Genomic DNA, 16,397 nt, shown 5'->3' on the forward strand with positions numbered 1-16,397 from the left:
TCTTCAACTAAAACTTCTTGTAGCATCATCAAAACAAATTTCTTCAAGATTTACCAATACTCCTTATTGGTAACAATATGGATCGTATGAAGTATGCAAATTTATTTGATATGTATTTTATACAGTTATGATATTATTTATGGAGAAATGAGTTGAAGATAAATGAGTTTCTGGATATAAATTTCTCCTATGATAGTGTACGTTCGTCATTGAACGGTTCTTGACCGTCGATGTTTCTATTAAACTTGTTTCAAATTGAATTCTTTCATTTGGAAAGAATTCTAGTTGAGGACGAGCGTTTTCTTGTGATAGTACTGTGCTTGAGCGTTCGGCCAAGCGTAGTTGCATCTGAGTATTCGGCAATAAACTTAAACCTTGTAAATATATGTAGTTGTATATGATAGTTATTCTTAAACACAAATCCCGACAATATTTTTATTTATTAATCTTCCTTTTATAAGTAGTAGTGCTAGGTCTCACACCAAGCTCTCGTAATGAGTGGTGCCCGGGCTTATACCAAGCGTTTGCACTTGTTTCTAATCAATCCCTCTTGATGAAATAACGTACGTCCAACTTCAATCGAATTTTCCTTTACTATGTTCGGTCATTCACTGACATTGGATTTCTGTATATGAATTATTCTAAATATGGTTCGTTAACGTCTTGACGTGTCTACCTTCATTGGATCCGGCATAGAGCCTCCGTACTTGATTTATTCTTTGAGTATTGGTTTGAACTCACGAGAGTCAGTTCATTCAACTGATTCATGTTGTAAATAACGTTCGTCATATAGTATATGATTGTACTCGGTTTATTCTTAAACTTATTAGTAACTTTGTGGGTCGTATGTTAATCTGGAACGTGCAACTTTTCGGTCCCGTCCCTAATGTTCATCCTCGTTCTGAGTGAGGAATGAACGTTCGGTATTAGACGTTATTGGAAGTGGTAAAGATTAAATTAAAGTAATGAGTAATATAAGATGAAGAGTATATGAGATGGATGAAATGTTGTGAATTATGAACGAGTGTTCTGGGGAGGAACGACTCATGAGTGAATATTGGAATTGGTAAAGTATGACTGTGGTAATGCTAAGCTGTCGATTCGTCCTGATGTTCCGTGAGTACCCGTCCTCATGTAAAAGAGGGTAGGTCATGTGTGGGAACGACAGGAGGTCCTAGTCCTTAGGGGTACTTTGGACAGATAGGATTAACCTCGGGTGACAGCTGATGAGAGTATTCCAGTTACTACATCACCCGGGTGCACGAACGTCGTAGCTACACAGATGTCATACAGTCCAGACGGTCAGTCTAGTGATAGGCTTTGTATGATACATATGTTGAGATTCTCGTGTGTTGGATTGTTTAACATATATGTTGATGCATGAATTAAATTATATAAGCTTACCCTGTGTTTTCCTTGTGTCGTCTGGTTTTGTACGTCCGTCCTTGTCGTTGCAATGATCATCCGTGTGGATGTGAACAGGAGGAGACGAACTACTTGAAGAAACGCTGGAAGAGGAAAACTTGGTAGAAGTCGAAATTAAGACCGAACAGTATGAAGTTCGGTCAGTAGGGTAGTTTTGTAGTGAGGTGGTCGTTCGCCTCTTTCTCATCTTCGTATGTATGATCGTTCGGTTGGTTTTTGAAAACTGTTCGGTCAAACTTGTGTTTATATTTTGATTATATGTTGTAACTCTCTATAGGACCGTTCGACCATAAGCATACGTTTTATTAAAACTGAACTGAGATATTATTAAATATAATTATTCGATTATATGGTTTATTACTGTATTTTTGGATGATCATTTTCAAGTTTTATTTGAAAATTTTAACGAGATACAATAATGAGTAAAATCTAATTTATAAATATAAAATCATATAATATTATAATCTCATAAATTAAAATTTGATTTTAAATATAATAATGTGAATAATTTTAGACAATACTTTTTAGATTGGATAATTTGATTTTTTTAAATTTTAAATTAATAAATATTTTCCCTTATCTTTATTTCTCAATTTTATTTATGATTTTTATCTTTTCAGTGCTGTGTGGTCAGTTTCCTCAGAAATGCCTCCTACTGTCCAACACATTCATTCCCCCTGCATTTATTAAAGATTTTAATCATTTTAATTTTTATTGATAATGTAATAAATGCATTGAAAATTTCAATGAGGCACATGGAAGTAGATAAACAAAATATTAAATAATTTTATATTTCAAATGTTAAGTATTAGTATTTTTCTTCTATTATATTACTAGTATAATAAGAAATAATTTCTCCATCTTCCTCTTTGAACAAATTTATATTTCCTTTTTTCATGTGCGTAAATGAATGCAGTTTACTAGTTATTTTTAAGATTAATTTTCATACTTTATTTGGAGAAAATAACTTTATATTTAAAGACTATTAATTTTAATTTTAATTTTGATCACTTTTATTTGTTTTCTTTTCATAAATTTAATTAAAAATATTTTTAACACATTAAAATATTGTATAATTATTTTTCAATCAAGATTAAATTAATTAAGTTTTATTATCACAATAATTGAATTCAAATCTAAATTGCATTTAGAATGAATTTAGTACAGAAATGTACGAAGTTTTAATGATTATTAAAGTGTTTTGAGAGAAGTACTTTTTTCCATGTGATTCTCTATATTTATAAGATTGCGTTATTCAAATTTATCATTTGAGAAGATTTGGTTCTAGAGTCAAATATTTTCTTAAAATAAAAAATTAAATTAAAAAATAAAAATATTTCTTTTTAAATAAAAATATTGATAAAGTGTGATCAAATACATACATTAAAAATTTTAATTATAAAAGTAAAATACTTTTATATAAACTAAAAGGTAATTAGCACATAAGTTAATTTATAAAATTATTTGAAAATTAGTTTTTCAAATGATTATAATATACACATAGATTAATTTCAATTGGTGTTTCTTCTCTTCCAAACTAATTTCTCTTTAATTTGTATCAAAGAAGATAAATAAAATTTGACTTTATGTTACCGTTGGTAGTTAGTCTGAAAATGTCAAAAGGAAGCATATGTTTCAGTGAAAAGAATTCACAGTGCAATTTTGTACAGAAACAATTATTTTTCTGTATTCCTAAAGCACTTTATCCGCATGATCCAAATTAGGGGTCTGAACAGAAAAAACGAAAGTTTGGAGGAAATGCAGAAATAAGTAAAAGACTAAATATGCGTCAGCAATGAGGGCTCTGACCCATGAGCTGACATTGGCACAATTACTACAGAGATAGTTGGTGAAGAAACCAACAACTGTTTGAGTTTTCCAGCTTAAAAGACTCTCTTCTCCTTTTCAATTCTCTCCCTCAAACAACACAGTCTTATCATCAAAATCAGCCACTGTTTCAGCTAACTCTCCATCACTTGGTACTTCCCCTCTTGCTCCTTGCATGTCTGGTGAAGAATCACCCTTTTTTTCATGATTTTTTTATATCTTTCCACATGCAAAAACTCTTTCTTCCCGATCTTTTCTTTCTTTCTTATTTTTTTTTTCTCTCTTTGCTTTCAAGATTGATTCTAAATTCCAGTTGTTTTTGCTATTCTGGATTCTAATTGTTTTTACTGTTTTTACCCCCTTCTGGGTGAGTTTCAGAATATGATATTTTAGTCTTGGTGAGTAATGTCTGAGATTGGACTGAAATCACTGTATTCACCATTCGAAAGGGTATTTATTTGGATGTTTTTATTTTTTTACTGTTTGGATTGGTGATGCTTTCTCAGATTGCACTTTTGGATGCCATGTTATGGATAATCAGGGTCATCGTCCCTGTTGCTTTCTCAATTCTGGACACATATCATTATTCAGTTTATCTTTATCAATAGAATCTGTTATAGATATTAGCATATAATTTCTTATCAGATACTGATTAGATCACACTAATTACCAATTTGTTTCAGTGGTTCAAGTAATTCTGGTGCTTCTAGAAGATGGGAACAAGTGAATGGCACATTGAACGAAGAGCTAGCTTTGGCAGTGAATCCGCCATAGCAAGAGAGACAGGAAATGTACCTGAAACTGGGTCCCTCTCTATAGTTGTACTTGGTGCCTCTGGTGATCTTGCTAAGAAGAAGACTTTTCCCGCACTTTTCCACCTATATCTGCAGGTAAAGCAGAATCTTGATGGATAATGCTAGCTTTTGATAACAGTTGTCCAAGTGAGGAATATCAAGTGCTGATGATCATGTAACTGATCATGGACTGATACTGGACTATGGGACACATTGCAGAATGTGTTTCATAAACGGAGACTCTTTTGTGTGAAAAGATTCTATTCACTTGTTCTACATTGTTCTGACATCAAAATTAAATGTCAATTACTATTTCGTCATTTTTTGGAAAATATCTTGGAATATTTTATAAGATTGTTTTCTTAAAGCAACTTTTTTCAACTTTTAGCGTCCTTATTTGCAGGGATTCCTACCACCAGAAGAAGTTCATATTTTTGGCTATGCAAGGACAAAAATCTCTGATGATGAATTAAGAGACCGGTTGCGGAGGTGAGACTTTTTTTTTCAAAATAAAAGTCTATATCCTTTTCTAGGAATTTCTTGAATAGTAAATAAATTATATATATATATATATATATATATATATATATATATATATATATCACTTGGAGCCTTCAACTTCAGAACTGTTGATGTTGATTTGATGTTACTAGATTGTGTTTGTAACTGCAGTTCTGTCCTTTAAATTGTGGAAGTAGTTAATGCAGCATACTTGAAGGATCTTTATTTTCTTTTAGCCAAACAATTTATTGTGAAATTTTTTCTGTGAACAATGTGCTTCTTTCACCAAGTTGTTTTACCGTATGCTTCATCCTATCCTATTAGCTCAAGTATTCTCTTGATACATGTTTAAACTATTTCTAAACCTTGCAAAATATGATTTGATGTGCAGCTATCTTGTTCCTGGAAAAGGTGTATCCCCCCAACAGTTGGAGGATTTAGAGAAGTTTTTAAAACTGGTTAGTTCTATTTGGTTGTCTTGAACCATTTTACTAATATTATGTTGATCACACGTAACCCTTTTTTTGGTTGATTTAAAAATTATGATTCCCTGTCTCCCCATTACTTCTTTTTAGATCAAATATGTATGTGGCTCTTATGATTCTGAGGATGGCTTTCGCCTGTTGGATAAAGAGATTTCAGAGCATGAATATTTGAAAAACAGTGTAGAGGGATTATCTCGGAGGCTTTTCTATCTTGCTCTTCCTCCTTCTGTATATCCATCTGTTTGCAAGATGATCAAGACTTGTTGCATGAATAAATGTAAGTTTCTATCATACAATGTATGATATTGATAATTACCTTTTTGATTGCAAATATTTTAAAGGACCACTTGCTTTATATTGAGGGAGGGGGTCCTGGATAGGATCGCAACAGTGATCCATAGTTCAACAACTGTTGGGATAATGCTTGGTCAAACATTAGTCTTCTCCGAACCACAGGATCTACTCTAAGAAGCTCTTATACTTTTATTTAAATATAGGATACTTGTGTACTTTCCTGCAAGATCTTTTTCCTGACAATAATGGTGCTAATAGAGGTTATTGCTTAGAGATATAGCTCCTTCCAGTGGTTGGTATAAGATTTTGGCTTCACAAGATAGCTACTGGTGGCTGTATTATATTTATAGCTTTTAGATAATAGGAAAGAATAATGAAAAAAACTTGAACTTTGTGTTAGGTAGCTAGCATTTGCAAAATGGACTTTTGGCTTCAAATCATCTTCAGTCCCATTTCTTTATCAGCACAGACTAAAACTTTTTGTGACGAGAACAGTTGTCTTTGCTATATTCCTTTACATTTCAAGGTTTCTATCTATTATCCACAAATCTAATTCTGTTTGTATTGATATGGCTGCGTCTGGTTCCTTTTCTTAGCTGATCTTGGTGGATGGACGCGTGTTGTTGTTGAGAAACCTTTTGGTAGGGATCTACAATCTGCTGAGGAACTCAGTACTGAGATCGGAAAGTTGTTTGAGGAACCACAGATTTACCGTATTGATCACTACTTGGGAAAGGAACTAGTGCAGAATTTGGTATTTAATGATTAGGCAATGCCTTCTAATTTGTTTCATGAATTTTTTCTGATGATTAATCTATTTCATTTAACCCCTGGCAGTTGGTACTTCGCTTTGCAAATCGTTTTTTCTTGCCTCTTTGGAACCGTGACAACATTGACAATGTGCAGGTGAGAACTTTTAGTTGTTGAAGAGTTACAATTTTGGGTTAAGAGTTAATTAAATTTTCTCCATTCAACTTGTTCTTACCGAAAATAAGCATGGTTCTCCCAATATGGAAAAAGGTGGTATTCATGAGAAACCAAATTTGTACTTCTAAGAATTGATTGCAGAGTTGTTGGTGAAGGCCAAGAGCAGATTTATTTGTAGAAGATTCTCCAACATTAAGTCATTAAGAACAAGAGAAATTATAGAATACATGAATATAAAAGTGAATAAGAGAATTTCATGATATGGATATGTATTTATAGACTTTTAAGCCCTTGAATAAAGACAGAAAAGATAATGAAAATAAGTATGAGATATAGTTGATTATTGATTTACGTAGAAAAGAAAATATCATTATTCAATTATAACGAATATTTTCTTATCATATATATATATATATATATATGTTATTTGGATAGCATATAAATAATTTGTTATTTGGATAGCATATAAATAATTTGTTAGATATATTAAGTTAGAAAAATATCTCTGAATATCTCTAAATATCTACACAACTGAAGTTAGGAAAGGTATCGCTTGTCAAGCACTGGCAATTCATAGTCTGCCCTATCATATCTATCCACCTTTTTTTCATTCTTCATGTTTTACAACAATCTCAAATATGGCTTAACTGTCTTTTGTTGCCTTATCCATTTAACTACTGCATTACCAAAGTTGGTAAGCCATTCTTTTAAACTTGAATGGGCTGTTAACTGTATTGCAGATAGTTTTCAGAGAGGATTTTGGAACTGAAGGCCGTGGAGGATATTTTGACCAGTATGGGTATGTGCCGAAATTTGATTAAGCGAAGTTATCAAATGACTAGTGATTTCCAATTGTAGATTATGGAATGAAATGATAATGAAAGAAAACAAGTTTCTGCTTGCCAATTTTATTTTTGTTGCTGATATTGAAAGAAATTTCTAATTTTGTTCCTACTATCTTCCATGGTTGAAATATTTTGGTGGATTTTTCAATAATTATTTTAAAAATGTTATAATTATTTATTGCAGTAAAGGAACCAAAACCGTCAATTTACTGTGTTTTTATTTTGCAGAATTATTCGAGATATTATTCAAAACCATCTGCTGCAGGTGATGCCCTGATTTTAATGAAAGAATTTCATATACTGGCTTTTATAATTATGGTTGTATTATGAAGTACGAACTTCTAATGAATAATGAGATACAACAATAATACTTCAATTCACGTCTCTCGACGGTTGAAATTTTGTTAAGGGTGTGCTTGACATAACCAAATTTTAGCATAAAACCTTCAGTGCTACAATGTTCAAATAAGTATTTTATTAGCAGTGATCGAAACTACAACTGTTAACTATTTAATGTGCACTGAAGGAAACTTTGGCATTTGAAAAGATAAATAAAAGGAAAGTACTCAAACTAGTAATTCAAAGATTGAACTGTGGAAAGCCTTGTGCCGATGCTTTTGATTTGCTGAATATCTTAAAATCGTCACTTAAAATTTACTTTTATAATGTACTAAAGAAATTCCAAATGCAAAATGGTATCCATTAATGAATTCATCAGAAATTTATCAGCCAAATATATTTTTCTCTTTATTTTTCTACCAACTCAGGTTCTTTGCTTGGTTGCTATGGAAAAACCAGTGTCTCTCAAGCCTGAGCACATTCGGGATGAGAAAGTGAAGGTGTGCCTCTTTCCATTCAATTTTACTGGAATTATTACTCACTTCTCGTGTATTCCTCCTATCTAATCCCAGCGCTAAGTAATCAATATCAGTACCAATCTCTTGCTCTTTTTTTAAATTTAATTTTGCATACTAGCGCTGCATCAGAGGGATATTTTAGTAACTCGAATACTGAGACTTTTCATGTTGCATTTTATGGCTACCTTGTTTTTGAGATAAGTCATGGAAGCCTCTATAGATTATAACTCTTTCGGGTTGATATGAAAAGTGCAGGTTCTTGAATCAGTGCTCCCTATTAGAGATGACGAGGTTGTTCTGGGACAATATGAAGGCTATACAGATGACCCAACTGTGCCTGACGAATCAAACACCCCAACATTTGCTACTGTTATTCTGCGAATTCACAATGAAAGATGGGAAGGTCAGATGAAATTTCAGCATTTCTTACTAAAAAGAAATAGGATACCGGAGTATCTTTTAATTTCTTTGATACTAAATATTTGGAAAGTAAATGAAGTTCAAATTCATTCTAGTGCCTAAAAGAAGTATAATTTTTTTTCTCTCTTTTGCATCAGGTGTTCCTTTCATACTAAAAGCAGGGAAGGCCCTAAATTCTAGAAAGGCTGAGATACGGGTCCAATTCAAGGACGTTCCTGGTGATATTTTCAAGTGTATGTCACTATAACTTTTAACATCTCGGTCTCTTTAACATGTTTTGGCTTGTCATGTATCTTTTGTTTGCTGCACTCTACATCAATCTTGAAAGTGAAAGTGGATTCCGATATAGTAAAGAATGTCATTATTTTGAAATATAAGATGATAGGAGGTGACCTGAAAAACCAGAGTAGAAATAAAAGAAAAGGTTGTGAATTAAAGACCTATGTAAGCAAAGGGTTGGATAAAAATGAATATCCATAGAAGATTTTCTTTTCATTTACTAAATAAACATTAGCGGGTAGAGGAAGTGAGGGTGACATTTTGTTAGAGTGCAAAGGGGATAAGTATGAAGAAAAAGTGGGGGAGAGTGATAGGCTGGAACAAAGAAGGTTTGGGGCCTATGGCGACGGAGGCTTGCAGACCCTCAGTCTGCTTCATCATTTTCACTAATGCTTCTATTTTTGTTTCTTCTTTAAAGAGGGGTGAAGTGTAGCGAACAATCTGTTTATTTATCATCTATCCAGTCTATTTAGAAGAAAATTCATCCAAACCATCCATTAGAAAATTAAAACAAGAAGGACTAGATCAATTATATCAATTTATTTTTACCATGATTAATGATCCATTCATTATTTTTCAAAATCTAATGGATCCTCCCATCAATACTCAATGAATAAAATATGATCCAACCAGTTTTTTTTTTAACCAACTATTTCTTAAACCCTAAACAGTTTGTAAAAAAGTATTTTTAAAATTTGTTTTACAATTTCTTTCTGAAAATTGTTTTAAAAGCATATTGTTACTTTTCAAAAATATATCATTTTTATGGATGGGTTGGATATCCACCCATGAAAAAATTGTTAATGAATGGATTGATGGAATGGATCAAGATGGATTTGATTTTTAATTAAACTTTTTAATAGATCAAATTAGATTAATAATTTTTTTATTCAATTCTTTAGATCCGAAATAAAATTTATGGCATCCATTCAGTTGGCCACCGCAGGGTTACCCTGATTACATAGATAACAATCTTCCCAAACTGATGATGACATTTTCTACATATACAGAGAATAGTTTTCTGGGTTTTTCAATAAAATATTGTGTGCATTTGTTGGCTCCTATCATTCTAGTTTTTTGTGATGTGTTGTGATAGTCTAGGAGGATGTCATTTGCATCTTGGTGAGTTATCTGTTGTCTTGATTGAAAAGATTATTCCTTGTTTCTTCTATTTGAAGAAGTTGGCAACATTTGATATTGATGATTATTGCACTACTCAAACATATTTTCACTCTAAACTAATCTTATTTCAGTGGAAACTGGCAAATTTTAGATGGGTGATTTCATCTCCATATTCCACAATTACAAAGGAGACACATATTCTTTACGTGTTTGTCCATTATGAATACACATACTATCAATATCATTGTTTGCTTGAATATATTCTTCATTTTCATAAAAAATGCTAGTTTAGCATAAACATGACTATGAATTTTAATATTTTAGGTCAAAAGCAGGGGAGAAATGAGTTTGTTATCCGCCTCCAGCCTTCTGAAGCTATTTACATGAAGCTTACGGTGAGCCAGCCCTTCTAATGTCCCATAATGAGATTGATCATGCCACTTGTTTGATCTGATTCATTGTTACAGTTCTCTTTTATATGTTATATTAATTTATTTAGGATCTGAAGTAGAGCACTGAAAGAAGGAGTTTGCTTTATAGGGTGAATGTTCGTGTACTGGATATATTATATATATATATATATATATATATATATATATATATATTTCACAACATAGTTTAGAATAATTTTTCTACAAATGTAAATAGAATAATATGCTTGTTTTTTTACTGTTGCTTCGACCAAATCTATTTGCCAAACTATTGAAGAAGTTCATCCATCTACTAGTTTTCTGTCAAATAACACTTGAAGAAATACTTCATGGTTAAATAAAATAAATATTATGAACTGACTTGTTGAATGTCTTATCATGCAGGTCAAGCAACCTGGACTAGAGATGTCTGCAGTTCAAAGTGAACTTGACTTGTCATATGGACAACGGTATCAAGGGGTAACCATTCCAGAGGCTTATGAACGCCTAATTCTTGACACGTATGTTCCTTTTCCTTGTTCATAGTTACAGCTTGTCAATGGTTTCTAGCGGAATACCGATGCAGATGGATGTATAAGAGGTCCTTTGTAAACTATTCTTATACATAACTTGATACACAGAAGTCCACCGAGCAGTAGTGATAGAACTGCAAGCATTGCATTACTTAGAAATATGTTCTGCTGTCATAAACAAATAGATGAACATTAAATAACAACGGAAATTGGATTGTTTTTGGCAGAATTAGAGGTGATCAGCAACACTTTGTCCGGAGAGATGAGTTGAAGGTAAGATGATTACATGCTTGATAGAGTGTTGCAAAAGTGTTTGCTTCACAAACTTAATGGCTTTATGGTTGTCTTATCAGGCATCTTGGCAAATCTTCACCCCACTTTTGCACAGAATTGATGATGGGGAGTTCAAGCCAATCCCTTACAAACCAGGAAGCAGAGGTCCTGCAGAAGCAGATCAGTTACTTGAACAAGCTGGCTATGTTCAAACACATGGCTATATATGGATCCCTCCTACCTTGTAGAGTGATCAAATGTTATAAAATGGGGAAGTTTTAGTTGGTCATGAATTCACAATAAGCTTGAAAGGGTTCCCTATGAAGCACTCCTCATGGATGTGCATCAAGCATTTCAATTTATGTTAAGAGTGTTTTGAGGTAGTTTGTGTAATAGATTTGTCTTTCGATGCAAAATAAATGGAAAATGAAGTTTTTCTACTATACTACTAATGGCATCAGGTGTTAATTTCGGTCTGACGTGTCCAAGGCACACAGGATCATATTATTCTAATTTTTTCGGCCAATTGTTTAATTTTAAGATAAAATTAAAATTATTCACTATTTGAAATTTTGGTCTAGTTAATTAACTTTAAAAATACAGAAATTTAGTCTTTAACCATTTTATTTAAGTTTAGTTGACTTCAAACGTGTTTTTTAACTAATATTAAAGTTAAAATATATTAAACAGTGCAAAAACTTAAATATTATGATGGAAAACGTTTGAAAAGTTAAATAAATTTAACAAAATTTAGTTATGTATTTTTATGATTAAGAGATTAAATTGGACTAAAATTTTAGAAAAAAAATTAATTTTAAAAGTTAAAAGATAAAAAACATATTTCATTATTTTAATTTCTATAGCAAGCAAATCAATTAGTCACTGGTCATAAATATATTTTAATTTTATTTTAGAAGACGAAATAGGATAAAAGACTCTTTGCACATTCGTATTACATTATTATAACAAAAATAATATTTTAAAGAAAACTATATAGGAAATGTATTTAAAATTTCAGATTATACAGAGAAATTTTAGTAAAAGTATATTTCACAATTAATAATGCAGAGTAAATTTTTAAGTTTTTCAAATACTAATTTTATCATTACATGTATAATATGTCTTCTGATATAATCATCCTTTTCTCAATAAAATGCGACTCGAACAAAACTGTTTTTGCTTTTACAACCTTTAAGAACGGTCGGTGTTAATGCAAACATCGACAAAGTTAAGATGGCTCAGAAACATCAGAATTCAGAATGCTGGTTAGAGTTTGCACAATTTAGTTTGAACCCTCAATTCAAAACCAAAACAGTGCACTTCAAATCTAAATAATTATTAAAATGCTACATTGTCAACAGTACAACAGTCTCTCTAGCAAAATTTTTAGTTAACTAAGTTGAGTTTGCACAGTTCAGTTTGAAAACCAAATACACAAAGATCACGATAATGAACTACAGTTGTAACATTTCTTCATGGTTAACGGTCTCTATGGTGCAAAATATTTTTCCGCACATATTCATCCGAGGATTATCTTCTTCTGTCACGAGTCCTAGGATTCATGGCTCTTGAGGCCATAGCCCTCAAATTTGCTCTTGCAAAAGACGGTGAAGGTAGCCTAATAGTCTGTTCCTGGCTGCTCCCCCTAAAGGTTTGGATGAACTCTTCTCTCTGCAACCTTAGAGCCAAAGCTGCATCCTGATCTTGGCTAGTAGGAACCCCTCTTCTTGTTCTCATTCGAGTTGTTCCCGGGCTTTGTTCAACAATTTCTCTCTGTAACCTTCTAGCCAATGCAGCATCCTCATCCTCCTGTGTTGTTGATGTGACTGCCACACTCTTCCTTGAATTGTTTCTGCTTGATGCCCCACCAGAAGGTTGTATGCTTGTATTCCTTAGGTTAGCATAAAATGCTGTTTGAGGACTCAGATTTTGAGCTTGTTGGCGACTATTCAAGGAGCGGGCTGCTTCTCTTGCCTCAATTTCTTGGGGAAACAGGAGCTGGATTGTGTTCCAGAGGACTGTGTTTACCGTGCATGATCGTCCATTGCTGCAATTGATCAAGAGGGATTATATAAATAAGCCACCTATTTAGAATGCTTCTGGGACAGAAATTAATTGAAAACATATATTTTTGTAAAGTGAAAGAAAAATAATAGAGTAACACCTTATTAATTGCCTGCATTTGGGGCACTTTTTGCCACACTTATCTGCAGCAGATCGTAGACATTTTCTACAGAAGCTGCAAAATTGTAAAACATAAATTTGGTATCCCAAGAAAAAATTACTAGCTTAGTTGTCTGCAATAGCTGAAAAACTGTATTCACACCAGAAATGTAGTAGTTCATATAATGTTAAAATCAGTTTCCGAAATAGCTGAAAATTTGTAGATTCTATATCAGAAATCTAGAATTTAATATATTAAAAATTAAATTGAGTACCCCTAAAGGATGTTTTCTAGAATAAATTTCTGCAAAGGATGTTTTCCGAAATAGATTTCTTGATCAAAGAAAAAGTTCAGTTTCGTTGGGTGTTTACCTGTGACCACAAGGAGTGGTACTTGGCTCAAAGCATATTTCCAAACAAATCTGCAAAAAAACATATACACGTCACATTCATACCGAAAAAAAAAATATGAAACTAGATCAAAATCAGCACCAATAAACATCATAGGGCTCTTACAGCACAGGAAAGCTCGTCCCTAAGTTTATCAATGCAGGGTAAAGCAGAACTAGAAGAAGGGGCACCCGGGTTCTTCTCTTTCGATTCATTCCCATCCCCTCCTCCTCCTTTTCTTCCCTCGTTATTAACACCAGCCCTTTCTTCCTTCTTCTTTCTCCCACTTTCTGTTCATCGAAGCAATTAGTCACAACACAAGAAAGCAAACAACTATAAAATTGAGACTTCTAAGATAGTGAAATCACCCTTTTTGGGAGTTTCTTCTGCATCAAGATCAAGAATTACAGGGATTGGTTGTTGTGAAGTCCTCCAAGTTCTACGTATCCTAAAACCAGAGTTATTGAGAAAAAAAAAATCTTTACCGAGAAAAAAGACAAAAAGAATGACAAAAACACAAGAAAAAAAGAATATAATTGATCGGTATTTTTTATAGGCTCTTCGATCAATATTAAAGTTTCATCCCAAAGTATTTTTCATTTTGCACTAGAGGGTAACTTTGGTAACCTATGTTACGAAAATTGCATCTAAGTTTTGTCGAGAAAAAAGAGACACTACCTTGATGAGTTGGTGGATGGAGAACTGGAATTCAAAAGAGAGCGTTTCTTGTGCTTGGAATCTCTAACTGGCGTGTCTTCAACGATGAGGCTGGCCAATAACAGTGCCTCTTCATCCCAACCAGCCATAGCAGCTGCAGATTTGAACCTTGGGGATAAAAGGGTCGCCATGTTTTGGACATTGGAATCTGCTAATGGGATCTTTTGGCTTCTGGGGCTGCGTTTCCCGTTAACTGCCATTCTTTTGTTCTCCATATCTCTCCTGGACTTTGTCACGGTTAAAGGAAAACTGGGGGGCAATAGTCGCACACTCACACAGTACCGACAATTGTTTGAATATTTATATTTATCCAACGGTCTACTTATTTTGAATTGCTTTGTGGTTTGGCCACCCTAACGGCTATATTTTATAGAGCAATAATGTGATGTGATTTTTCCATTTTTGCTACTTTATCACTGTAACAGCAATATAATGTTTAGAATTTAGAATGAATTTTTATAATTGTAAGAAAAAGTTTAATTGCGAAACGGATAATAATCATATGTTAGTTCATTTCATTACATAAAAAGTATCGAATTTCAGCATTATCAAATTCCACAATTTACTTTAGATAATGAATAACATATTTAAATAAACTTTTCTCTTAAAGAGAAAAAAAATAACATTAACTTATTTATAAACTTAAATTATCGATTGCATAATGTAATTTTTGGAACTTTTTTCATATTTTTTAAACATGCATATAAGTTAATATTAAACTACAAAAAAAAAAATTTCCTTAATTATTATTATTTTCTATATATTATTATTTATTTAATAAATAATATTTATTTAATAATAATATTTTTCTTTAATTATTATTATTTTCTATATATATATATATATATATATATACATACATATATATATATATATATATATATATATATAAAGGAACTTTCAAATTTTGATATCTAACTAATTATAAAATTTTTTAATTTTTTATATTTTAACTGAATTTATAAACTTACAACCTTATCTTATATTAAATTCAAGTAGATAAAATTAAAAATAACGTATTGATGTAAGCTCTCCAAGTTTTGTAGCATGATAGAAGCTAACCGAATAGAGAAGAACCGGAATGAACATTGGATGCAACGAAATTGATGTGAAAATTGTTTGATGAAGGCTTGAATGATAGTAACCTCCTTGTGTTAGGTTGGGCCAAACCTAAGAGATGTGTATGGAGAGGTGTTTCTTCGAATGGATGGATGGTGTAGAAATATAGTGGTAAATGATCCAAGGATGATGGGCTAAGGTGTGGATTGTGTAGAAACTCACAACCTTTAGGAAATATGGTGGTGGTGGTGTAGTGTTTGGTGGATCTAAAAGAGGTAAGGTCAATTCAAGGAGGAATGTGACTAGAGGGGTTTTAGGATTGCTCTAGTCTTTATCTAATGTATGGTCAAATTTGGGCAGCATAACATTAATAAACTTTCAAGATTATTACAATGGTGGAGGCATCTCTTTATAGACAAGGGTGTCTCCTAAAACCCTAAAAGAAAAAGAAAACCCTAAAGGACAAGGCTTGGATGAATTTAGAGGCCTTCTAAGATAGAGACAAGTGTCCAAATCATCTCCAATGGTAGAAGGACAAGTGGTCACTCATAAAGCAAAATCTCTCCAATTCTAGAGTGTCATGTGGTCACTTCTAAAAGCAAATCCTCTCTAATGGAAGCATAACACATGACACACACTTTCCACTTGGTTTGAATGTCTAACTTAGGGAAAATCTTATGCTCATTAAGCCTTAATACAAGATTTAAACAAACCTACACTACATGGTAGAATACAATGGCCTAAACAACCTACACTACTCTTCAAGCTATACTCCATGATGGCTCCAAAGGGGGTCCACAAGGTAGAGTTGATATCATCTTCAAGGATGACTTTCACTCTTTTTTAAAGTGTTTGACCATGGCTAGGGGATTTGCTATCATTCACTAACTCTTGAAAATGATTTGCCCTCAAATCTTCAACATGGGCTAAGGCAACTTCCTCTTCTTCATTACCTCCAATTCTCTCTTATTTTTCTGTCAAGGTCAAATACCCATTTTATAACACAAGTTAGAACACGTGTTATAATAATGAGTATGTGAAGGATATAGCTCCCATAAAGGATGCACCTTAAATCA

The 16,397-nt window shown here is 32.6% G+C and overlaps 2 protein-coding genes across 3 annotated transcripts; one reads left to right on the plus strand and one right to left on the minus strand.

Moving 5' to 3' along the window:
* The first annotated feature begins 3,243 nt into the window (after positions 1-3,243).
* LOC124820937 (glucose-6-phosphate 1-dehydrogenase, cytoplasmic isoform) lies at positions 3,244-11,435 on the plus strand. Its single transcript, XM_047292728.2, has 16 exons — positions 3,244-3,404; positions 3,936-4,142; positions 4,450-4,535; positions 4,939-5,005; positions 5,123-5,309; positions 5,923-6,080; positions 6,164-6,232; positions 6,994-7,052; positions 7,327-7,363; positions 7,866-7,937; positions 8,211-8,358; positions 8,513-8,608; positions 10,101-10,171; positions 10,592-10,707; positions 10,947-10,992; positions 11,073-11,435. Exons 2-16 carry the CDS (start codon positions 3,966-3,968, stop codon positions 11,238-11,240), a joined length of 1,557 nt encoding a protein of 518 aa, XP_047148684.1. The 5' UTR covers positions 3,244-3,404; positions 3,936-3,965; the 3' UTR covers positions 11,241-11,435.
* A 928-nt stretch (positions 11,436-12,363) lies between these two features.
* On the minus strand, positions 12,364-14,546 carry LOC124820938 (uncharacterized). Of its 2 annotated transcripts, none has more exons than XM_047292732.2 (6): positions 14,224-14,546; positions 13,914-13,984; positions 13,672-13,835; positions 13,528-13,577; positions 13,157-13,231; positions 12,364-13,039 (listed from the first exon to the last, which is right to left on the minus strand). In XM_047292732.2, the coding sequence occupies exons 1-6, from the start codon at positions 14,475-14,477 to the stop codon at positions 12,523-12,525; spliced, it is 1,131 nt and encodes a 376-aa protein (XP_047148688.1). In that variant the 5' UTR covers positions 14,478-14,546; the 3' UTR covers positions 12,364-12,522. The 2 variants fall into 2 exon arrangements, with proteins under 2 accessions (XP_047148688.1, XP_047148687.1); XM_047292731.2 differs by having other exon boundaries at positions 13,914-13,993; positions 14,224-14,545.
* Between the last annotated feature and the right edge of the window lie 1,851 nt (positions 14,547-16,397).

The sequence above is a fragment of the Vigna umbellata genome, chromosome 5, assembly GCF_029865625.1.
Source record: "Vigna umbellata cultivar VRB3 chromosome 5, Vumbellata_1.0, whole genome shotgun sequence".
Lineage (NCBI taxonomy): Eukaryota > Viridiplantae > Streptophyta > Magnoliopsida > Fabales > Fabaceae > Vigna > Vigna umbellata.